Source organism: Nerophis ophidion, linkage group LG02 (assembly GCF_033978795.1).
Source record: "Nerophis ophidion isolate RoL-2023_Sa linkage group LG02, RoL_Noph_v1.0, whole genome shotgun sequence".
In the NCBI taxonomy this organism is placed as follows: domain Eukaryota; kingdom Metazoa; phylum Chordata; class Actinopteri; order Syngnathiformes; family Syngnathidae; genus Nerophis; species Nerophis ophidion.
Genome location: NC_084612.1, coordinates 33498636 through 33522910, shown reverse-complemented (window position 1 = coordinate 33522910; position 24275 = coordinate 33498636). Strand labels below are relative to the sequence as shown.

Sequence of the window (24275 nt, the reverse complement as noted above, 5' to 3'; positions counted from 1 at the left end):
AACCCTCCCGAAGTTCAGTGCCCCTCCCGAAAATCTCCCGGGGCAAGCATTCTCCCGATTTCCACCCGGACAACAATATTGAGGGCGTGCCTTAAAGGCACTGCCTTTAGCCTTCTCTACAACTTGTCGTCACGTCCGCATTTCCGCCATACAAACAGCGTGCAGGCCCACTCGCATAATATATGCGGCTATTACACACACATAAGTGAATGCAAGGCATACTTGGTCAACAGACATACAGGTCACACTGAGGGTGGCCGTATAAACAACTTTAACACTGTTACAAATATGCGCCACACTGTGAACTCACACCAAACAAGAATGACAAACACATTTCGTGAGAACATCTGCACTGTAACATAACATAAACACAACAGAACAAATACCCAGAATCCCTTGCAACACTAACTCTTTTGGGACGCTACAATATATTTGGATATTTACCTCAGAAGGCTGAAAATACAAAAGAGGCATTACATTTTTATTTAAATTTTATTTGATATGCCATTGATATTTTTTAATAATAATTATTATTATTATTTGAAACTCGATTTTGCATGTCCCTATAAAGTTACTGTATGTAGTATATAAGCCTTGCTTGTTCAATGTTCAATGCAAAACTTGTTTGGGTCCCTATTAAAAGGTTAATTTGTTCAACCTTGGCCCGCGGCTTTGTTCAGTTTTAAATTTTGGCCCACTCTGCATTTGAGTTTGACACCCCTGATTAAGAGTGAAACCCAAATGTTCTCATTGGATTAATGATTGTTATGTTTACTGAAGAAATTTAAACTGTCTTAGTTAAAACCATTTTTAACTTGTTTTAATTGTACATATTCTTTTTTTCATGTAGATGGATTTTATTTTATTCTCTTGTGTACCCCGCCTTCCGCCCGAATGCAGCTGAGATACAGTAGGGTCCACTACCCCTGCGAACCCGAAAGGGACAGGCGGTAGACAATGGATGGATGGGTGTATTGTCTCTTATATTTTTGATTGTATGAGAATTGTTTAAAATTTGATTTATGATAATTGATCGGCCTGATCGTTAACATTGGATCTGGGATCGTGAACATTGGATCTATGATTTGTATATTGGAACTGCCTCAATGCGTTTGTACAGGTATGTTCATTGTTTAATAAAAAAAAAAAATTTAAATCCTGCCATAGCTACCCGCTGCTAGCTAATAGCGAGTAGCTGCCACAACTCGATCAATACCGGAAGACACAATCGGTCCACCCTTACGCAAAGATTATGTCACTATTTTCTGCGTGTGCCTCACAATACGAAGGTCCTGGGTTCAATCCTCGTCCAGAGTGAAACCTGCCTTCCGCCCGATTGTAGCTGAGATAGGGGGGGTCCTTTTTTTTAATTTTATTTTTTTTTATTCTTTGTCATGAAAAAAGGACGTTTTTGTCATGAAAAAGGGAGTTTTTTGTGGTTGGTGCACTATTTGTAAGTGTATATTGTGTTTTTTATGTTGATTTAATAAAAATTAAAAAATCAAATATTTTTTATTTTTTGTTTTTTTATAAAAAATTCTTCTGCGGCCTGGTACCAATCGGGCCACGGCCCGGTACCGGGCCATGGCCCGGTGGTTGGGGACCACTGGTCTAAAGAGTAGTGTAAGCAAGGCGATGTGTCATGACAAAGTCGTTCTTCTGTGTTAGATTTTTTAGAGGGGTTTATTTGAATCTCATTAGCGACATTGTTAGCTGCCTCTTACTAGCATCCATCCGTTTTCTATTGCGTGCTGGGGTGCTGGAGCCTATCCCAGCTGCACACGGGTGGAAGGGGGGTTACGCCCTGGACAAGTCACCACCTCATCACAGGGCCAACACAGATAGACAGACAACATTCACACTCACATTCACACACTAGGGCACATTTAGTGTTGCCAATCAACCTATCCCCAGGTGCATGTCTTTGGAGGTGGGAGGAAGCCGGAGTACCCGGAGGGAACCCACGCAGTCATGGGGAGGACATGCAAACTCCACACAGAAAGACCCTGAGTCTGGGGATCGAATCCAAGACCTTCATAATTGTAGTGGCACACAGCATTATTTCAATATGTAGAACGTACAGAAAAATTTGTTTTTGTCGCACAAAGGTTGTGGGTGATGGGCAAAATTCCATCCATCCATCCATCCATTTTCTACCGCTTATTCCCTTTTGGGGTCGCGGGGGGCGCTGGCGCCTATCTCAGCTACAATCGGGCGGAAGGCGGGGTACACTCTGGACAAGTCGCCACCTCATCACAGGGCCAACACGGATAGACAGACAACATTCACACTCACATTCACACACCAGGGTCAATTTAGTGTTGCCAATCAACTTATCCCCAGGTGCATGTCTTTGGATGTGGGAGGAAGCCGGAGTACCCGGAGGGAACCCACGCAGTCACGGGGAGGACATGCAACTCCACACAGAAAGACCCTGAGCCTGGGGATCGAACCCAAGACTTTTTTATTGTGAGGCACACAGCATTATTTCAATATGTAGAACGCACAGAAAAGTGTGTTTTTGTCTCAGAAAGGTTGTGGGTGATGGGCAAAATTCCCCCCAAAAATGCAGTTCCCCTTAAGAAATACGCGGGTTGTTTTGTAAAGAACACTAAACTGTGTGAGAAATTTATCATCTAAGATCACCATCAATTGATTATAAAACATGTGAATTTCAAGACGAGTACAAAATAAGATTACGAACTTTTGATGGACACTGTGAGACATTTAAGCCAACTCAGCATTTCTTTAGTACGTCAGTCTGGTCTGCCAGTTCCTGCCTCGTCTCCTATAACTACACGGATCTCCGTCTAAGTGATATTTACACTTTTCAAATCTTTTTTTCATCAAATAATGGCTTTTTTTTTTTTGCAAATAAACTGACAAGTACTGAAAAGTCAGAACTCAGAATAGCAAACTAGGAAGCTCCTCTTGGTTGGACTGTGGACTCTTGTTAAAAGACAATATTGTAGACCAGCATGCAAGAGTGTACTATTTCATAACAATCATTCTGTGTTCTTAACATTGACTTTTACAGCTTCCAGACTTGTAAAAAGGTACAACGTTACCTTGCAGGGGCACACTAGTGTGTATGGTAAGCTCAGTGGTTCTCAAACTTTTTTCACCAAGTACCACCTCAGAAAACATAGTAGGCTTAAATATTCATCAAAAAACAAGGCAGAGGCATTATTTAACAAGTATATTTTTGGCCACTGTAACATTACACGCAGTTTGAACAGTAACACTGGGTTTGAAAATTTAATTAAGTGATTATTTGGCATACCACCAGATGGAGCCCGGATACCACTACCGTTTGAGAATCACTGGTACAGACTGAGTGGTACAAAAGAGAGACTGACTGCTCCATCACAAACATCATATGGGGGGCGGTATATCTCGGTTGGTAGAGTGGCGGTGCCAGCAACTTGAGGGTTCCAGGTTCGATCCCCGCTTCTGCCATCCTAGTCACTGCCGTTGCGCCCTTGGGCAAGACACTTTACCCATCTGCTCCCAGTGCCACCCACACTGGTTTAAATGAAACTTAGATATAGGGTTTCACTATGTAAAAGCGCTTTGAGTAACTGAGGAAAAACACAATATAAATATAATTCACTTTACTTCATATGTCAGGAAATGAGCAACTCATCGTAAAGCTCTTCCATGTCAAGTCAAGTCATAAAAAACATCTCGTGTTCATTTAATAATATGACCTTGAAAACAGACTGGTGTCAAATCCGGCTGAAACTGACTTCCATCCAAATGTACAATAGTTTCCAGTCTTTGTGGCACAGCTGATCAAATGAACGACATCATCGAGTAACATCACTTTGATGGAGAATTAATCATTTATAGCAAAGTGGCCAAAAAGGTTGTATGAGCCTGCAACATTTCCAGAAGTGTTTAGTAAGAATACACAATTAAAGGTGCCGTTAAAAGAGCTTTTAGTGAGTCCTGCTGGGAACAGATTGTTTTGTGTGTGTGTCTGTAGCTTTAATGCTAATGAGCTGTGTTTGTCCACAGCTGTCTCAGTAGATTTTGAGTGGCTCCAAGAAGTGCTATTGTGCACTCAATCAACTTTTTGCATATATTCTTTAATATCGCACTGGTCCTATGCAATAGATGACATATCATATATAAAGTACAGTGCAACCTCAAATTACAGTGCGAACCCCTAAATGTGCACATTTTTAGATATACGAACCACAAACCAAATAAAAATAGGTTTTGGTGTACGAACCTTTTCTCAGTGTAATGAAGTGAAGTGAAGTGAAGTGAATTATATTTCTATAGCGCTTTTTCTCAAGTGACTCAAAGCGCTTTACATAGTGAAACCCAATATCTAAGTTACATTCAAACCAGTGTGGGTGGCACTGGAAGCAGGTGAGTAAAGTGTCTTGCCCAAGGACACAACGGCAGTGACTAAGATGGCGGAAGCGGGAATCGAACCTGCAACCCTCAAGTTGCTGGCACAGCCACTCTACAAACCAAGCTAAACGTTTCATCGACCCATTGTGTGCCTGCAGCGCAGCCATCCAATATCAAAAGTCATTCAGTCCTACTGTGTTCAGTACAAATTTCTGTGCTTGGCATATGTTTAAGCCTTTTTAAACATTTTGCTCACTCCATATGAGTCTAAAGACAGCAAAGGACAAGCGATGTGTGGTTTGAAACATTCAGGGAGTATACACAGCGTTGTCAACTCTGCCTCCTCCCCCGTCCTCCTCTCCCTTCCACTGCATGCCAAGAAGATTAACCAACAACTAACCACTAACTTTTTGCAACTCAACGCCAAGAAAACGGAAATTCTGATTATCGGTCCTGCTAGACACAGACACTTATTTAATAATACCACCTTAACATTTGACAACCAAACAATTACAGAAGGCGACTCGGTAAAGATTATTGGTATTATTTTTGACCCAACTCTCTCGTTTGATTCACGCATCAAGAGTGTCATTTCTGTAATATTACTAAAATTTGTTCCGTTTTGTCGACGCTGAGATCATTATTAATGCGTTCGTTACGTCTCGTCTCGATTACTGTAACTTATTATTTTCAGGTCTCCCTATGTCTATCTAGCATTAAAAGATTACAGTCTTTAAAAAATGCAGCTGCTAGACTTTTGACAAGAACAAGAAAGTTTGATCATATTACGCCTGTACTGGCTCACCTGCACTGGCTTCCTGTGCACTTAAGATGTGACTTTAAGGTTTTACTACTTACGTATAAAATACTACACGGTGTAGCTCCAGCCTATCTTGCCGATTGTATTGTACCATATGTCCCGGCAAGAAATCTGCGTTCAAAGAACTCCGGCCTATTAATTATTCCCAGAGGCCAAAATCTGGGGGGGGGGGGGGGTTCACCCACATCTGCGGTCCTCTCCAAGGATTCTCATTGACATCCGATTGGGTTGTGATTTTTTTCCTTGCCCTGATGTGGGCTCTGAACCGAGGATGTCGTTGTGGCTTGTGCAGCCCTTTGAGACACTTGTGATTTAGGGCTATGTAAATAAACATCAATTGATTGATTGAAGATAAAGTGGATTTTATTTTTTATTCCTAGTCATTGTAGTGACATGGGTGTTCAATTTAAGGAGCTTTGTGATTTTATGTTGTGAATGCATCACAGAGCTAGTGCCAGTGTGTGCGTGTCGGCAGGGTAGCTAAAATGAGGACAGTTGAGCTCGTTGTTGTTGTTTCGGCTTTGTTATTAGATAGAAAGTTGATCCATCACCTCCTTGTTATGTGTATTTTATATACAGTACTGTATAGGGCTTTAATATGTGCTCAAAGTGTACAAACATTTACTAAAATATAGACTTGACCATGCTCTGATCCATTATTCATGGCTACAGAGAAATTGCCTATGTACAAAATGTTCTATTCGCGAACCCTGTTCAAGGACCAATTAAGTTCCTAAATTGAGGTTCCATTGTAGCATGGAGTGGGAAAAGAGAACACAAACGTTAACAACATTAGCATAGTTACAGTGCAAGCATTACACTCACTTTTTAACAGCAACATCATGCTAGGTTAGCCAATTTGATGAAGAAAAAAAAATATATTATTTGTAGATGGATGACAGTCGGTGGAACTTCAGGCTTTATTTATAGCTGTGTAGCGAAGCCTTTCTGTTTTGTTTTTTTAGCTATACTAGTTGCCGGCAGGAAGTCGAACACATTTCCAGTGAGGGTTGGACTCCGCCAAGGCTGTCCTTTGTCACTGATTCTGTTCATAACTTTTATGGACAGAATTTCTAGGCACAGCCAAGGCGTTGAGGGGTTCCGGTTTGGTAACCGCAGGATTAGGTCTCTGCTTTTTGCAGATGATGTGGTCCTGATGGCTTCATCTGACCGGGATCTTCAGCTCTCGCTGGATCGGTTCGCAGCAGAGTGTGAAGCGACCGGAATGAGAATCAGCACCTCCAAGTCCGAGTCCATGGTTCTCGCCTGGAAAAGGGTGGAATGCCATCTCCGGGTTGGGGAGGAGACCCTGCCTCAAGTGGAGGAGTTCAAGTACCTAGGAGTCTTGTTCACGAGTGAGGGAAGAGTGGATCGTGAGATCGACAGGCGGATCGGTGCGGCGTCTTCAGTAATGCAGACATTATACCGATCCGTTGTGGTGAAAAATGAGCTGAGCCGGAAGGCAAAGCTCTCAATTTACCGGTCGATCTACGTTCCCATCCTCACCTATGGTCATGAGCTTTGGGTCATGACCGAAAGGATAAGATCACGGGTACAAGCGGCCGAAATGAGTTTCCTCCGCCGTGTGGCGGGGTTCTCCCTTAGAGATAGGGTGAGAAGCTCTGCCATCCGGGAGGAGCTCAAAGTAAAGCCGCTGCTCCTCTACATCGAGAGGAGCCAGATGAGGTGGTTCGGGCATCTGGTCAGGATGCCACCCGAACGCCTACCTATGGAGGTGTTTAGGGCACGTCCAACCGGTAGGAGGCCACGGGGAAGACCAAGGACACGTTGGGAAGACTATGTCCCCGGCTGGCCTGGGAACGCCTCAGGATCCCCCGGGAAGAGCTAGACGAAGTGGCTGGGGAGAGGGAAGTCTGGGTTTCCCTGCTTAGGCTGTTGCCCCCGCGACCTGACCTCGGATAAGCGGAAGAAGATGGATGGATGGATAGTTGAATTTGTGGGGGTGTATGAGTGGGTCAAAAGGTGATCACGTCCATTAGGGAGGTTTTTTGATGTCATGAGAACTCCGTATGCCATATTTTGAGCACCTCTTCTAATAAAAGTGGAGCATACAAGTGAGAGGTGATGGATTTTTCTCCAGGGACATACACATTATTGCTAAAAGAATTTGGCCACCCATCCAAATGATGAGAATCAGGTGTCCTAATCACTTGGCCCGGTTGATCCAGTCAAGCACTTAGGCATTGAGACTGTTTCTACAAACATTTGTGAAGGAATGGGCCGCTCTCAGTGATTTCCAGCGTGGAACTGTCATAGGATGCCACCTGTGCAACAAATCCAGTCGCGAAATTTCCTCGCTCCTACACATTACAAAGTCAACTTTATTATAAGAAAAGTGAAGAGTTTGGGAACAACAGCAAGTCAGCCACCAAGTGGTAGGCCACGTAAACTGACAGAGAGGGGTCGGTTGGGACTGAAGCGCATAATGCAAAGACTTTCTGCACAGTCAGTTGCTACAGAGCTCCAAACTTCATGTTGCCTTCCAATTAGCCCACGTACAGTACGCAGAGAGCTTCATGGAATGGGTTTCCATGGCCGAGCAGCTGCATCTAAGCCATATATCACCAAGTCCAATGCAAAGCGTTAGATGGAGTGGTGTAAAGCATGTTGCCACTGGACTCTAGAGCGGTGGAGACGCCTCCTCTGGACTGATGAGTCACACTTTTCCATCTGGCAATTTGATGGACTAGTCTGGGTTTGGAGGTTGCCAGGAGATCACTAAATTTCTGACGACATGGTGCACAGTGTGATATTTAGTGGAGAAGGTATTATGTTGTGGGGTTGGTTTTTTAGGAGTTGGGCTTGGCCTCTTAGTTCCAGTGAACGGAACTTTGAATACTGCAGGATACCAAAAAAATTTGGACAATTCCATGAGATGGCACTTGAAGTTCATATGTGAGTAAAGGCAGGTGGCCAAATACTTTTGGCAATATAGTGTATATCATATACCAACATTATTCAAATCTCTATTAATGTGGATAGATAGACATAGTGATTTAAAAAAGAAGAGGGCTAAGGGTGTCAGAAATTGGGTCCGCAATACAATATCTTCTATTTTACCACACTGAAGCTTTCATTGTGAGCCAAATTCCATCCATCCATTTTCTACCGCTTATTCCCTTTTGGGGTCGCGGGGGGCGCTGGTGCCTATCTCAGCTACAATCGAGCAGAAGGCGGCATACACCCTGGACAAGTCGCCATCTCATCACAGGGCCTGAGCCAAATTCTTCCCTTTTTTGTTTAATTGCTCTCTAACTACTCCTGCACGACGCCTTCACACACACCGGCGGTGAGTCTCTCGTAACTATGCAGCCCAGGTGGATCTGCGCCAGAGATTACAGCAGGTCACGTCACCGAGCTCCCAGCAGATGCACAGGCTGACCCACACGAGCACTGGCCCTGGAGCCCGCGTCGTTTGTTTGCACTCGCAACATTTTGATGAAGTCAGCATTTGGTAATGATATTCCCTCATCCATGTTTTGTTTTCATCTCAGCAGGGTTGTGCGGGGAAGGCTCACAGAGCGCTCACAATGAGTTTCTTCATAAAATAGGAGGATGAGGTAAGGAGATGTGTAGTCGTATTTTAGGACAAACATATCAATGGTCTGTATGTATATTGGATTTAAGTTATATTTATTAAAAGCCACAAGCATTATTTGCTACATCTTAGTTAACTTTGGATGAACACTAAATTGTCCGGGTGTACCCTGCCTCTCCAAAGCCTGCTGGGATAAGCTCCAGCTCACCCGTGACCCTAATGGGGATGAGTGGTCTTGAATATGAACATGAAGTATTAGTAGCTCTAATCCTAGTTTTATGATACCGGACTTGTTTTTTGTTTAACATAGTAGGCTACTTTCCGGTTCATCTGCATGGCATAGGTCAGTGATTCTCAAACTGAGGTACGCACACCATTTGTGGTAAACAGGCTCCATCTATGCCCAAGAATGACATAATCAAATATTAAAACACAGTGTTACTGTTCAAACTGGGTGTAATTGTACAGGGGTCAAACATTTTAAATATACTTGTTAAATAAAACATTAGTCTTGTTTTAATTAATATTTAAGCCTACTCATTATGGTGGCAGGGCAGCACTGTGGAACATGGGTTTGTGCGTGTGCCTCACAATACGAAGATCCTGGTTTTGATTCTGAGCGCGGGATCTTCCTGTGTGGAGTTTGCATGTTCTCTTTATGACTGCATGGGTTCCCTCCGGGTACTCCGGCTTCCTCCCACTTCCAAAGACATGCACCTGGGGATAGGTTGATTGGCAACACTAAGTTGGCCCTAGAGTGTGAATGTGAGTGTGAATGTTGTCTGTCTATCTGTGTTGGCCCTGTGATGAGTTGGTGACTTGTCCAGTGTGTACCTCGCCTTCTGCCAGAGATAGGCTCCCGCGACCCCGAAAGGGACAAGCGGTATAAAATGGATGTATGGATTATGGTGGCACTCAGAGAGCTATGTTTTTTTCTGAGGTGGTACTTGTTGAAAAAAGTTTGAGAACCTGTGACGTAGGTTGTTTGTAATACTGAGGGTTTACCAGTTTTTACGGTAACCCACTTACATTGACATTTTTCCAACACTGTGGTACCTTCGACAAGTTTGTACCCCTTCACTATTTTTTTTCTGCAAACATGTGCTTTGTTTTTCGCATACCATCTTGGTTATTGTACAGCCAAACAGCACTTGATGTACTTTATTTTAAATGTTTTGTTTCATGTCGCGGCACGGTAGCTGTAGTTTTGACACCAAGATGGGTATGGACAGCAGACAGTGTGTAGGTAAAAATGGATATTCTTATACAAAAAAAAAACAACTAGTGCAGCTGGTAGTGTAGACAAAAGTCTACATGTGGTAGCCAAAAGCACAGAGTAAACATGGCAAGCTTCTTCTTAGTTTAGTGTTTCCGTTCTCAGCGCTTCTTTCCTCCATTGTTTACCTTCCTTGTAGCTAAGGCCACTAAGTACACACACAAAACTCTTGTTTAATTTATTAGTGTCCCCACCAGCTGCCGACACTCATCATGCACCTTATATACCTAGTCTTGCCTTAGGCGACAGTTTGTGTTTCAAGTTTGTTGTTTTCTTTTAGCTTGTTCACCACTGGCAACAGGTATGTTGTCCAGTCTATGCTATTGTAATTTTTGCATGTTAGCTTAGTACTACTTCCTACGTCCATGCGTTTTTGATGCTATGCTAAACAAATCTGAGTTCTTCCAGTGCGCCTCTGAGCGATACGCCGTTTTGTATTTTGCCTTGTCATTGTAACCAAAAGAACTCTGACAATTTGCCCGAATATTATTCTGCAGAATTCTGTTCTCAAACAAAGAATCTCACGGGTCAGTCAGTATCTGTTTTTCTCTGTGGGTACAACAACAAAATAAGCCATCTTGGGACCAAAGAAAGCTGTGAGGTTGTGCAGTCATGACAGTGTGACTCGTGCCTTAAACTGTGGTCAATAAAGTCGCATAAGCATATTTAGGAACCACAGGCCGAGTTAACAATATGCTTTGGTGTACAAACCTTGTCTCTGTGTACGGACGTCTCATCTCCCCAATGTGGGCGCCTCGGATTGCAGCAATTTGGTGTCCGGCAGCACATCCATTTTGACAGGCTGTTCAATCTCCGATGCTCATTAAGTTAGCAGAGCAGTCTCGTTAGCTCCTGTTCTACTTTGTGTGCTGTTTAGGTGGGTTTCTTTTTCATTTTTACACAATTTTTTCGAGTTTTGCTAGTCCAAAGAAAGCAATGGACAAGTTGTGTGGGGTTTGAAACATTCAGGAAGTATCTACAGCTCCTCTCTCCTTATCTTTTGCTGCACACCAAGAAAATTAACCAACAAGGTAAAGTGGATATTTTTAGGGCCCAAGCAGCAGAGCAAGCCGGGAAGGGGTGATGCAGAGCCCCACAAAGGCCCTATTGAAATTGATGTGTTTTTTTCTTCTATGGGTCTGAACACCTTTTTGAGGAACTTAACATGCACAAAAAGTCCCCATATTTTGCAGGTATACTAAAAATGTTATATTTTTGGAGTCCCAAAAATGAAATTTAAAAGTTGGCCGTCTAGCGCCACCTTTAAGATTAGAAAAAATGATCCCCTCCTACCAGGTCCAAGTATCAACACAAAAACCGCAGGAGATGTCTGTCATGACGGGCCGCACATAAAAGTCTCAAGAACCCATACCTGAAAACGTGCAGGAAGTCGCCTATCTTCATTTTCGTCTTCCATTTTTCGCCGAAAAAACAGGCTCGTACTTTAACAAACTCCTCCTAGGGCAGGGGTCAGCAACCCAAAACGTTGAAAGAGCCATATTAAACCAAAAATACAAAAAACAAATCTTTCGGGAGCCGCAAAACTGTAAAAGCCGTATATAAGTCTTATAATGAAGGCAATATTAGCTATAATAACCTACTATCAAAATTACAATGTGTCGCAGGCTTAAGCAAATCAAGTGTTGCTAATGTTTTCTGTGGTCTGGAACAACATAGCACACAAACAACTGTGTGAAATGCAGCCAGTATTACATACAGATAATGTGTCATGAGACATGCAAAACTAAATTATATACAAAGAGGATAAAAGGTAAAGGATATTAAATTAGCTTAAATATAGCTACAAATGAGGCATAATGATGCAATATGTACATACAGCTAGCCTCAATAGCATGGTAGCATTGATTAGCTTGCAGTCATGCACTGACCAAATATGCCTGATTAGCACTCCAACAAGTCAATAAAATCAAAAAAGTGCATCTTTGTGCATTCACGCACAGTATAAAACTTTTGGTGGACAAAATGAGACAAAGACGGAGTGGAAAATTTTACATGTAAACAAACTGTTGCGTCTCAGTCCACACTATGGTGAATTCAAGAACCGCTGAAATTCGTAGAACAAAACAATGTACACCAAATACTCTAATCCGTGAAGCATACACAAACATATTACACAGTGGGCTTTCTAACAATTGGGAATGTTTGTGTCATGTTTGTCCTCAAACAAAAAACATACTAAAACAAAAAAAAAATATTTTTCTCCAATCCATTTCCATTTTCAATCCTTTTCTAAAAATTGTTCCAGAGAGCCACTAGGTTGGCACTTAAGAGCCGCACGCGGCTCAAGAGCCGTGGGTTGCTGACCCCCGTCCTAGGGACTTTGAACAAATGAGACATGGTTAATATTACAGATACTACACACAGGCGATGATTAATTGCGAACACATTTTTCTTATGTCATAAGATGTGGCCGTGGTATGGCGCCAAACTTTGTTTTGATCATTTGTGGCTAATTTTCCGCAAAAAAATGGGCTGTTAATTTAAGAACTCCTTCTAGGAACTTTGGCCAAATGAGTTGCTATTAAAATTACAGATACAATACAGAGGTGACGATAATTTGCGAAAAATGTTGCTTATGCAATAAGATGTGGGCGTGGCATAATGCCAAACATTACTCTGATGATTCGCCACAAAACCAAAAACGTTATTAACTCGGCTCCACAAATTCAGATCTTGATCTTATTTGGTAGAAATGATGATGCTGATATCCTGAAGTGCCCCATGGTTCGTACCTGTTCCTACTTACTCATAGTGGGTGGAGCCTAATGGCAAAAACTGCCCCACGCCAACTGTCATTTCTACACTTTAGGTGATCAGAGACGGTTCAGCAAGTTGTTGCTTTGGCTTTGTTTTTAATTGAAAGTTGATCCACCTGTATAGTGCTTTATATTGTACTTAAAGTGTAAAACTTTTACTAAAATATGGACTTTTGTCGAGACCGGAAGTCATTCATATTTACATTGTTTCTTAAGGACAAATGTGCTTCAATAAATAAACTTATTTACGAACCCTGTTCAAGAACCAATTAAGTTCGTAAATCAAGGTTTCGCTGTAGTTGTCTCTGCATTCTTTAATATAACGTGAGTGACATGACTTTGTTAAAGAAGGTGAAATTGAAACACTATTGAATTCAAGCAATATCTTGTAGTAAAGTTAGAAGGTGGTGTTCTTGTAGCTCTCCCCTCAGTTTTTGCCAAATAGTCTTTAGTAAAGGTAAAAGCGATTGTTAATGCTAATTCATCCATTTAATTTGTCATTAATATGTATTTCTCATTGGTTTCTAAGTTTTGGGACTTGCTATTTTTTTGGTCTCTGGAACGGATTGTTAGATTTATATTATTTGCGATTGAAAAAATGGCTTCAGTTTTAGCACAATTCAGCACCACAATCTGTTCGTATCCACATTTACAGTATTTGCCTTGGTTTCTTGCTTTCTGCGTGTCACATCTCAACAAACACCCTGTTGCGTTTCTGCACTTTTGTTATTTTTAGTCCAATGTGTACCCAGCATGTGTCAGCCATTGTTTACCAGGTGTAATAAACACTTTTAAAAGTCACATGATACTTGTATTACTCTTATTTACCCCAAAATAGTAAGCACACAAATGATGACTGACACAGCCACAACATTAGGAACACCTGCAAAATGAAAACTGTGCCTCAATCGCACGTGGAGGAAACGCGACTTCTATCAGTTCCCATTGAGCAGACAATGAAGACGGATGATGATGAGGAGCCCTGTGGGTGTGTGGTACTCACCACTGTAGAAGCGGATCAAGCAGCTGAGGTCTGAATTGGCTGCCTCCTGCTGCACACGCACTGGGTCTGCATAGCCCATAGCAGTCAGATAGTCATAAACCATCTGGAGAGGACGCTCTGCGGGCTCCAGCCTCCTGCACGACAGAAGCAGGAGGGAGGATGCAAAATTGCAGTATTTGTACATGTGGAAATCTGCTGGGCCTCCGCTGTAATAACATCATTATTTTATAAGAAAACAGCCGTGCTGCTCTGCAGAGGCCCACAGCATGCACTAATGTGTACCTAATGTTGCGGCCAGGCTATTCTTTCAGCTTTGACACACATATTATAAAAGTGAAAGTATGATTTATTTATTTAGAGCAAGAGGTCCTCAGCTTTGCATCCTGTAGAGAAGTGACTCACAAACGTACTGTGGTACACCAAATAACTTATTTAAATATTCCAACACAGTGTTACCTGTATTTTAATGTTGGTCATCATGGTCAAGTGTTTTATGAGGGGCTGGTTGGTGCAAAAAGTCTGAGAACCACTGATGTAGAGCACACAGAAAGCTAAAACGATGGCACTTCTCAGTCAGCTGGCTGACCTCAATTTATTAGTCAGGGTCGTTTAGTAGGCCATTTGTACTAAGCTGCACTAGCTGAGAAGAGAAGTCTGGGAGTCTCCCTGTTGGAAAGCTGCTGGGCATTACCAAGTGGGAGGAAACCGGAGACTGGCCGAGCAGGACAAACTTGTCACGTCTAAGCACTTGAAGCAATGACCGGGATGGGTGGCCGTCTTCCAACATGGAGCGATCAAGACAGACAGAATAGTTTTTTGGGGGAAATAAGCTATAAAAAAGACCATAACAGTATCATGTCCTTATTTATCCCTCCATCTTCAGTGTTTCCTCATTAAAACAGCTTCTATGGTGTCAGAAACTATATTATATACAGCTCATTTAAGGCAAGACAAATGTATTTAATAGAGGCCAATTTGCATAAAGGGCAAATTAAAGTTCTTTACCTTAAAGAACAATAAAAACATTCAATAAAAAAAAAGTAATCTGTGCCTATATAGTAAAAAGTACAGATACGATCATTCGATATATCTATTCTAAGTCTGGGCACTAGCAGGAGACCTTTACCTAAAGTTATCTGAGCCGGAGATGGTGCATGTGGTTCTAACATACTTTGGCGCTAGACCATGAATAGAATTGTACACAAGCAGTGCTTGTTAAAGGCCTACTGAAACCCACTACTACCCACCCCGCAGTCTGATAGTTTATATATCAATGATGAAATATTAACATTGCAACACATGCCAATACAGCCTTTTTAGTTTACTAAATTACAATTTTAAATTTCCCAGGAGTTTCGTCTTCGAAACGTCGTGTAAGGATGACGTGTACGCAAGACTTCACAGGGTTTCAGGAAGTATGAGCACTACACACACACTCAGCTAAAAGTCGTCTGCTTTAATGGCATAATTACACAGTATTTTGGAGATCTGTGTTGCTGAATCTTTTGCAATTTGTTCAATTAATATTGGAGAAGTCACAGTAGAAAGATGGAGTTGGGAAGCTTTAGCCTTTACCCACACAAACACACAGTGATTCCTTGTTTAAAATTCCCGGAGGTGAAAATTTACTATGGATCAGAGCGCGGTCAAGCGAGCATGAATCCAGACCAAATGTCAACTAGCAGGTTTCGGTGAGAAAATTGTGGTTAAAAAGTCGCTTCTTACCGAATATAAGCGGAGCTTCCGTCCTGCTGCAGCTTCGTGACTTCCCTCAGAGACACTGCGCGTCAACACGCCAGTGGACACACTTCTCCGACTATCAGGTACTATTTAACTCACTAAAACACTAGCAACACAATAGAAAGATAAGGGATTTCCCAGAATTATCCTAGTAAATGTGTTTAAAAACATCGGAATCCTTCCCAATGCAATGGCGTTTGTTTTTTTTTAACTCTTTTCTTTTTTTTTTTCTAGTCCGTTGTTATCAATATCCTCAAACACGAATCTTTCATCCTCGCTCAAATTAATGGGGAAATTGTCATTTTCTCAGTCCAAATAGCACTTTTTGTTGGAGGCTCCCATTATAAACAATGTGAATATGTGAGGAGCCATCAAACATGTGACGTCATCGTCTGCGACTTCCGGTAGAGGCAGGACATTTCTCTTAGCACCAAAAGTTGCGAACTTTATCGTGGATGTTCTCTACTAAATCCTTTCAGCAAAAATATGGCAATATCGCGAAATGATCAAGTATGACACATAGAACGGATTTGCTATCCCCGTTTAAATAAGAAAATCTCATTTCAGTAGGCCTTTAAAGTCTGGGCGACAGACAGTCACAAAAACCTAAGCACTGGATGAATGTGGTCATTGCGCGATATAACAGCGTCTCCTTCCTGGCTGGATGTGAATACTAACCTGCAGATTAAACTTGGTTTCAATTGTTATTGGAACCACCCCAATGTTTTTTGTGACGTTAAGAGTTTGTTCTGTCAAATCCATTAATCCAATCCAATCCACTTTATTTATGTAGCACATTTAAACAACAAAATGTTTCCAAAGTGCTGCACAACAATATTAAAAACAACATTCAAATACTATCCTGAGCTCCACCAATGACTGAATGAAAACAAAAACTAAAAAATAATAAATAAATACATATAACACCAAAAAAAACCAATATAAATAAATATGATTAAAAACGATTTTAAGGGTGAAACCAATTAAAACAGTAAACAGAAATTAAAATTTTAAAACACAGAGGGCAACAGAGGACCACACAACTCACGTAGTGTTAAAAGCCAGAGAATAAAAATGGGTCTTAAGACGAGACTTAAAACACTCCACTGTGGGAGCAGTTCGAACATGGAGGGGCAGAGTGTTCCAGAGCTTAGGGCCGACCACAGAGAAGGCCCTGTCTCCCCTGGTCTTAAGTCTGGTCTTGGGCACCAGGAGCTGGAACTGGCTCTCGGACCTCAAAGCGCGCGCAGGATTGTAAAGTTGGATGAGGTCTGAGATATAATGAGGTACCAGTCCATGTACAGCTTTAAAAACAAAGAGCAAGGTTTTAAAATCAATTCTAAAATTAACAGGGAGCCGGTACAAACTCAAGGATTGGGGTTGTATCCTGGCGTTTCCTGGTCCCTATTAAAAGTCGTGCTGCCGCATTCTGGAGTAACTGCAACCAGGAGAGAGCTTTTTGGCTAATGCCAGCATAAAGTGCATTGCAGTAGTCCAGGCGACTTGAAATAAAAGCATGCACAACTTGTTCAAAAAGGTTAAAAGATGAAAACGGTTTTACCTTTGCTAAAAGACAAAGATGATAAAAACACGATTTTAAAACGCCATTGACTTGTTTGTCAAGTTTAAAATCGCTATCTAAAGTGACGCCAAGGCTGGTGATCTTGAGGCGCACATAATTTTGCAATGGTCCCAAATCAGTTAGTCAAAAACTAAAATTTCAGTTTTTCCCTCATTTATTATTGAAAAATTCTGGCCAAACCAAGCCTTTACGTCACATAGACAGTTGAGAAGGGGAGTCAGGGGGCCGTGGCCTTCTGAAATCTGCATATAAATTTGGCAGTCGTCCGCATAAAAGTGATAAGACACTCTATGCCTCCTAAAAATCTCTCCAAGAGGGAGGAGATATAGAGCGAACAGGATGGGGCCTAGAATAGATCCCTGGGGGACACCACAGTAAAGCGGAGCAAAAGAAGAGGTTGGCGTCTCCCAGCCTGACAGAGGAGGACATTTCTGACAGGTAGGATCTGAACCCCCTAATGCCCACGCAGTCTCTCAGGCGCTCTAAAAGAATTGTGTGGTCAAAGGCGGCTGTAAGATCTAAGAGCACAAAAATGGCAGAGCTGCCAGAATCAGACATTAAAAGCAAATCATTAAAAACCTTTGAAAGTGCAGATTCAGTACTGTGCAAAGCTTTTTATCCAGACTGAAGTGGATTTCAAGTGCCATTTTAATCTAAAAAAGGTTGCAGTTGCATCAAAACACATTTCTCCAAAATTTTTGACGGAAAAGGTAATTTAGAAATGGGCCGATAATTTGACAAACTTGTAAGATCAAGACCTGTTTTTTTTTTAATCAAAGGCTCAACAACAGTTCCTTTACAAAAAGATGGCACACTGCCAGAAATCAAGCTGCAGTTGATGATTAATAGACACTACATCATGTACAGCGCTCAAATTTTACCGCGGCACCGCAGCATTTTCCGCTGGCATTTGCCGTAATGCCCCAAAAAATTGACCAACATTTGCAGCAAGAACATGCCGTGACTGCCCTTGACTTGTAACTTGTTAATGGACGAAGGATGTAAGAGTAAACGGTATAATGATAATTTGCGATAACTTCCAACAGTTAGTAATACCATCTAATTTTTTAATGACCGAAAAAACGTCATTTATTAATTTATTTTCGGCATCACGAAGTCAGGTGCATGCGCACTAGTGTCATTTGGCTTGATAATCATGGTGGACAAGCTCCACGGATTTTGCTGCGGAGATTTCCCCTTGGATTAAACGGAGCCAAGCGCTTGATTTGACGTCATTTTCCCTCGCTTCCCGCCGTGCGTTTGAAAGCGCACTGCTGTGTTTGGATGGAGACAGGTGTTGACAATATTGGAGACACTTGTCCCCACACTAGAAGTATACAGAAAAGGAGAAAACGCAGTGTTGTTTTGCAGCAGGCGATGTGTCGTGAACGTTGACACATTTTTTTTTATAAAGTCTTTATTTTGTTTACTGGGATGTTCACTCCTTTATTTAACTGCTAACTGTATCAGTGTTCAAATAACATCAATACTAGCTAAAATGTTTTGTCATCTCATCGAATTGAACGTGGTGAAGATTGTTTATTCGATGTTTGAGGTATCACTTCGGGGTTTTTTTGTTGGCCAAACTGTGGTACTGAACCACTAGGAGGGGATGGAGAAGAACAAAACTTGTTTATTAGACTTAATCTTCATTAGCCAAACTGCTTTGTGTTATATTTTGATACCAAAAAGTAAACACCAGGTTTTGTTTACATTAACTGTGTTTTTTTTTTCATGTCACTTCAAAAACATTCATGTGACATCATTTTGTTAATGTTTTATTGTGTATAGTTAATTCCTATATGACATATTTATTCTCAAACTCATAATGGATCTGTCGTGATACATCATCTACATGATGTACATAATTATAAATAAATAATAACGCTATCAATAAAGGCATCATGTAATGACAAAAAGCTGACAAGTTGATGTTATTAAAGAATAATAAAACCTAATATTTGTCTATAAATATATGGATAACTATCTATAGACTTTTTATTAGACATTACAAATGGCATGATGGTATTACGTTTACAGACCAACACTGCTTTACCTAACAATCAGTAATCATGAGTTCAATATCGATAATAATCTTGGCCATAATTGGAAGCGCTAGATCTCATACATTAACCTCGAAAGAAATTCATGTTTGCCTCGGTGCCCTTCTAACTTGCCTTGGTGCCCAAAAATATGAGCCCTCCTTTAAGGCAACACTTGCCTTGACCTTAAAAAGTTAAAAATCGAGGCCTGCATCTATGTATTGTCTATTAAATAGTAATATATCACGGTACAGATTCATTGAACGTTCATTAGTACCAAAATATGCACGGTCACCTTTCTTCCGCTACAGTCGCACTCACTACAAAACAATGTGCATTTTGATTTTTGATAGTTAATTCAGTGAGGCATTATGGTCCTTTTGTCCTCATCTCATTGGATGTTTACAGGTTTATCAATTAAATTGATTAGAAAAAAATTAGATAGCTTTCTGAAAGTATTTTATCATTTTCTTACATGTGGTGTACACTGCATCCAAACTTTAAGTGCAATATAATGTTTAACCTTCAAGAGGTGCTGGACTTATTCCAGCTTCAGAGGCGTGTAAGAACAAAAGTACTTAAGTCGATGGGAGAATGAGCAGAAGGCCAGCTTTAAAACAGGGACGCCCACATTTAAGCATTGCGCCACCCAAAGTGCGCATCTTGGATGAAGGCGCGCAGTGACAATCTTAAGTCAAGGCGGAGAATGCTGCAGAGCCAGAATCCGAGAAGAAGTGCACATTTTCCCGCTATGGTGAGGCTTCGTATCTTAGAAGCAGCGTCACACTGTGGTTGGATGACGCTTTTGCTGCAGCTTGGTCTCAAATTCCAACCGGTGGTCTGGCAAAACATGCACCTTCCAGGAATTCACACACACACCTCCTGCATGCGTGAAGCAAGGAATATGGAAAGTGGAAATGTAATTGTGTCTCCCTGAGCGTTCATCGCTTTAGAAGTGAGTACAAGTTTAGTCATGTAAACACTGGGACACAGCTGCAGTAAAGCCTGGCTGGGCTCGGCAGATCTTTAGCCGATCACCGATCAGTTAAAAACATGCAAATATTAAACTTCGATCCGATCATGTGTTTGGGATTAGTACATGTCTAATATTTTACCATCAGGGGTTATATTTTACCATATAGTGTGATATTTGTCGACTAAATACTATGCAGCCCAGGTGTCAAACTCAAGGCCAGATCTGGTCGGCAACATCATTTAACGTGGTCCACCACCTTATTTTAAAGACGTCCGCCACAATATTTATTTTGGCCCACCACGTAATTAAATGTGGTCTGCCACATTATTCTAAATGGCCCACCACATCATTTATGTCGTCCACAACATTTATTTTGGCCCACCACGTAATTATATGTGGTCTGCCACATTATTCTAAATGGCCCACCACATCATTTATGTCGTCCACCGCACCATTTAAGGTGGCCCGCCACATAATCAATTATGTTAGCTGGCCCGCTATGTATGTAGCGGGCCATTTATGTAGTCAGCCACCTTATTTGCCATGGCCCGCCATGTAATTAACGTGGCCTGCCAAGTTATCTAAAATGTCCCTGTCATTTACGTGGTCTGCCACTTTATTTTAAGTTGCCCGCCACATTATTTATTGTCCGCCAGATAATATAATTTGGCCCGCCATATGTTTTATGTTGTCCGCCACATCATTTAATATAGCCCACCTGACCATTTAGTTGCACCGCCATGTCATTTTTGTCACATCTGCCACGTCATTTTAATTAGTACGCCACATAATTTATTGTGGCCTGCCACATAATTTACTGCATCTCCGCCACACCTTTTAATGGTGCCCGCCCCATCATATATGGGGTCCGCCACATCATTTGAAATAGGCCTGTCACATCATTTATATGGCACCACACTTAATTTTTGTGGCCTACCACGTCATTTATGTCGTATGCCAAATTCTTTAATTTGGCCCGCCACGTTTTGTATGTGGTCCGCCACAACATTTAGTTGGCCCGCCACATTTTACGTGGTCCGCTACATCATTTAAGGTAGCCCGCCACATAATTTTATGTGGTCAACCATATTATCTAATTTGACTCCCCACATCATTTTATGTGGTCCGCTACTTTAAAGTGCTCCGCCAGATGATTTTAAGTGGTCGGCCACAGTATTTATATGTCCTACTAGTTATTTCATGTAGCCCCACCACGCCATTTCATGTAGTCCCCCACATTATTTCAAGTGGTCGGCCACGATATTTTAAATGGCCCACCACATCATTTACGTGGCCTGCATACGGCTGGAATTAATGAAGCACTTTTCTGTTCAATTAGTTTTCAATTTTGACAGAAAATTGTACTGCATGCAACTGAATATGTTTTACACTTTAATATTATCTGATCATGCAAAAAAATGTTCTTAACTTTCTTTAGTAATCAAAAACTTAAATATCTGCTTGTCATCTTGACTTGAAAAAAGTTATCCATCAATCTGTTAGTAAAAATTATAATCAAAAACCTTTGTAACTTGTAAATGTAAATTGTGTAGCAAGGCTGTTATAATTTTGTTTTCGTATATATTTACTGAAACAAGCGGCCTTCTGGGGACTGCCATAGTTCAAAATAAAAGACAATGCAAATTTGTTTGACAACCGCTGCTGTATAGTATATTGCAATATTACTACGATATTATTTGTGCATAAAACATTACATTTTAAAAATGCTACATTGTAATTTTTCAAAACAAATCCTATATTTTGCCATATTTACAAGGTTTTGGGGTAAGATATATTGTTTGTCCTGCTAAACGGAGACTTAAAAAATGTTGATGGATTGTTTTTTTACTGGCAAGCAGAGAACCAATTTAGAAGTGAACTGACTCAGCAAATCCTTAATCATAATAACATGAGCGTATTATTTGTTGGCAGTCTGCAAGAGACAGGATGTACCTGCTCGACTGAAAGTGAAGAGGAAATATTTACCTGAGCAAGTCTCCATGCAGTTGGACATAGATTTCATGTCCATCCCTCTGGGCGCTCATCTCCTCCACGCTGGTGCTGGTGGAGCACAGCACCAGCTGCAGGTCTGGCTGAGGAGTAGACGAGGCCTGGGGTCCTGATGCAGGTAGCTGGGGGTCCACAGTGGCCCCATACAGACACACACAGCCCCGCTGGGTGTCACTCTTCAGCCAGTCACGCTCCCTGGATCCAAATCTGCTCTTTCTGGTCATGCAGCCCCGACTGCCATTACGCTTCATGTTGCGCTGTATGGACACAGATGCAGAAAAAAACATTACACTGACTTGCATTCTTTTCCAGCAACTTCAATCATGTCTCGCTTACTAAAAATGTCAGGATTGATGAAGTGCATCTACGCACGCACATACACACACTTGCTGCTGTCGTGTTTGTCAAGGACACACCTTGACTTATCTCACTCCCTCATCTATTCAGAATATTCATGGACAAGGCTATGAAGGTACAAGTCACATGATTTGTGTGCTCACCTACCTGGACATGAACTATTCAATACGACAGCAGCTATATGTCGTGAATAAATGCTATATTTTAGACTAGAAATTATATATTCTGAAATATATTTCTCAATTGTACTATCAAGTGCCATATGTGAAAGAAAACGATATTTCGCATACAATTATATTTTTGCAATTAAAGTGCCATATTTTACAGTGACAAAACTTCCAATTTTGCTGTAAAGGTTGGACATTTTGCCAGGTTATTTTAATTTTTCAATGAATATACTTTTACCAAATGACAACATTATATATTACAATTAAAATGGTAGATATTGCCATGTAGAACGTCACCATTGAATGTTATATGTCACGACTGGTGAAGCAGTACCCTCTACCATGAATTGATTACATAAGTTGAAAAACTTATTCGGGTGTTACCATTTAGTGGTCAATTGTACGGAATATGTACTGAACTGTGCAATCTACTAATAAAAGTATCAATCATTCAATCAATCAAAGCATGACCCCAAAGACGCATAGAGTGGCAGGCAGATTGCAGATAAGAGTGTATATAATTTCAAAGAAAAATAAGTGCAGCTTGGAAGGGCACAGGAACAATTCTAGTATAAAATAAGCACACTGTCAATAGAGCAGCAAAGGATGAACTTACATAGACAACCGAGTACAAGGAACAATGATCAAGCACTGACAGGTAGGGCAGGCATATAAAGGAGCCTGATTAGCAATCAAAAATGGGAGCCAGCACGCAGTGTCCAGACGGGAAGTGAAATAACAAATTAAGAGGACTGGACAGGAACTTAAACACCATGCAAACGGGAAAAAAACAACACAAATCCATCCTATCACACTCTTGCGACAGGTTGTGCCCACAAACAATATAGATTCCAGACGTCCATCCATCCATCCATCCATCTTCCGCTTATCCGAGGTTGGGTCGCGGGGGCAGCAGCCTAAACAGGGAAACCCAGACTTCCCTTTCCCCAGCCACTTTGTCCAGCTCCATCCCGAGGCGTTCCCAGGCCAGCCTTGAGACAGTCTTCCCAACGTGTCCTGGGTCTTCCACTTGGCCTCCGACCGGTCGGACGTGCCCGAAACACCTCCCTAGGGAGAGTTAGGGTTAGGGTTAGGGTTAACCCTAACGTTCAAGTGGCATCCTGACCAGATGCCCGAACCACCTCATCTGGCTCCTCTCGATGTGGAGGCGCAGCGGCTTTAGTTTGAGCTCCTCAAACGGAGAGCCCCGCCACTCGGCAGAGGAAGCTCATTTCGGCCGCTTGTACCCATGATCTTGTCCTTTTGGTCATAACCCAAGGCTCATGACCATAGGTGAGGATGGGAATGTAGATCGACTGAGGGCGTGGCTAAATGCAGCGTCGGACCCACTGGAGGAGCTGCTGGCATTGTGGGACCCACTGGAAACAGTACTGGAGATGGCGTTGGCGGCAGACCCACTGGAAGTAGCACTGGAGATGGCGTCTGCGTCTTCTCCCGCTGCACAGTCCCCACCGCCTCCAGGGAATCTCAAAGAGATGGGTGGATGGGAGCTTGAGGAAGAGCAAAGAAGTCCGATGGTGTGGCCAGAAGATTAAATAAATTGTCCAAGAGGGCGGTCCCCTCAGCAGCGTCTGGCCATC

At 41.8% G+C, this 24275-nt stretch overlaps 1 protein-coding gene across 1 annotated transcript in view; it reads right to left on the bottom strand.

The window, feature by feature from the left end:
- phlpp2 (PH domain and leucine rich repeat protein phosphatase 2) overlaps nucleotides 1-22656 on the bottom strand; it is a 97016-nt gene extending 74360 nt beyond the window's left edge. Inside the window, exons 1-2 of the mRNA XM_061882311.1 lie at nucleotides 22127-22656; nucleotides 13801-13934 (exon numbers count right to left, since the gene is read on the bottom strand). Coding sequence (XP_061738295.1) covers nucleotides 13801-13934; nucleotides 22127-22452 — 460 coding nt within the window. The 5' untranslated portion in view covers nucleotides 22453-22656. The remainder of the gene's footprint in view (nucleotides 1-13800; nucleotides 13935-22126) is intronic.
- Nucleotides 22657-24275: the final 1619 nt, after the last annotated feature.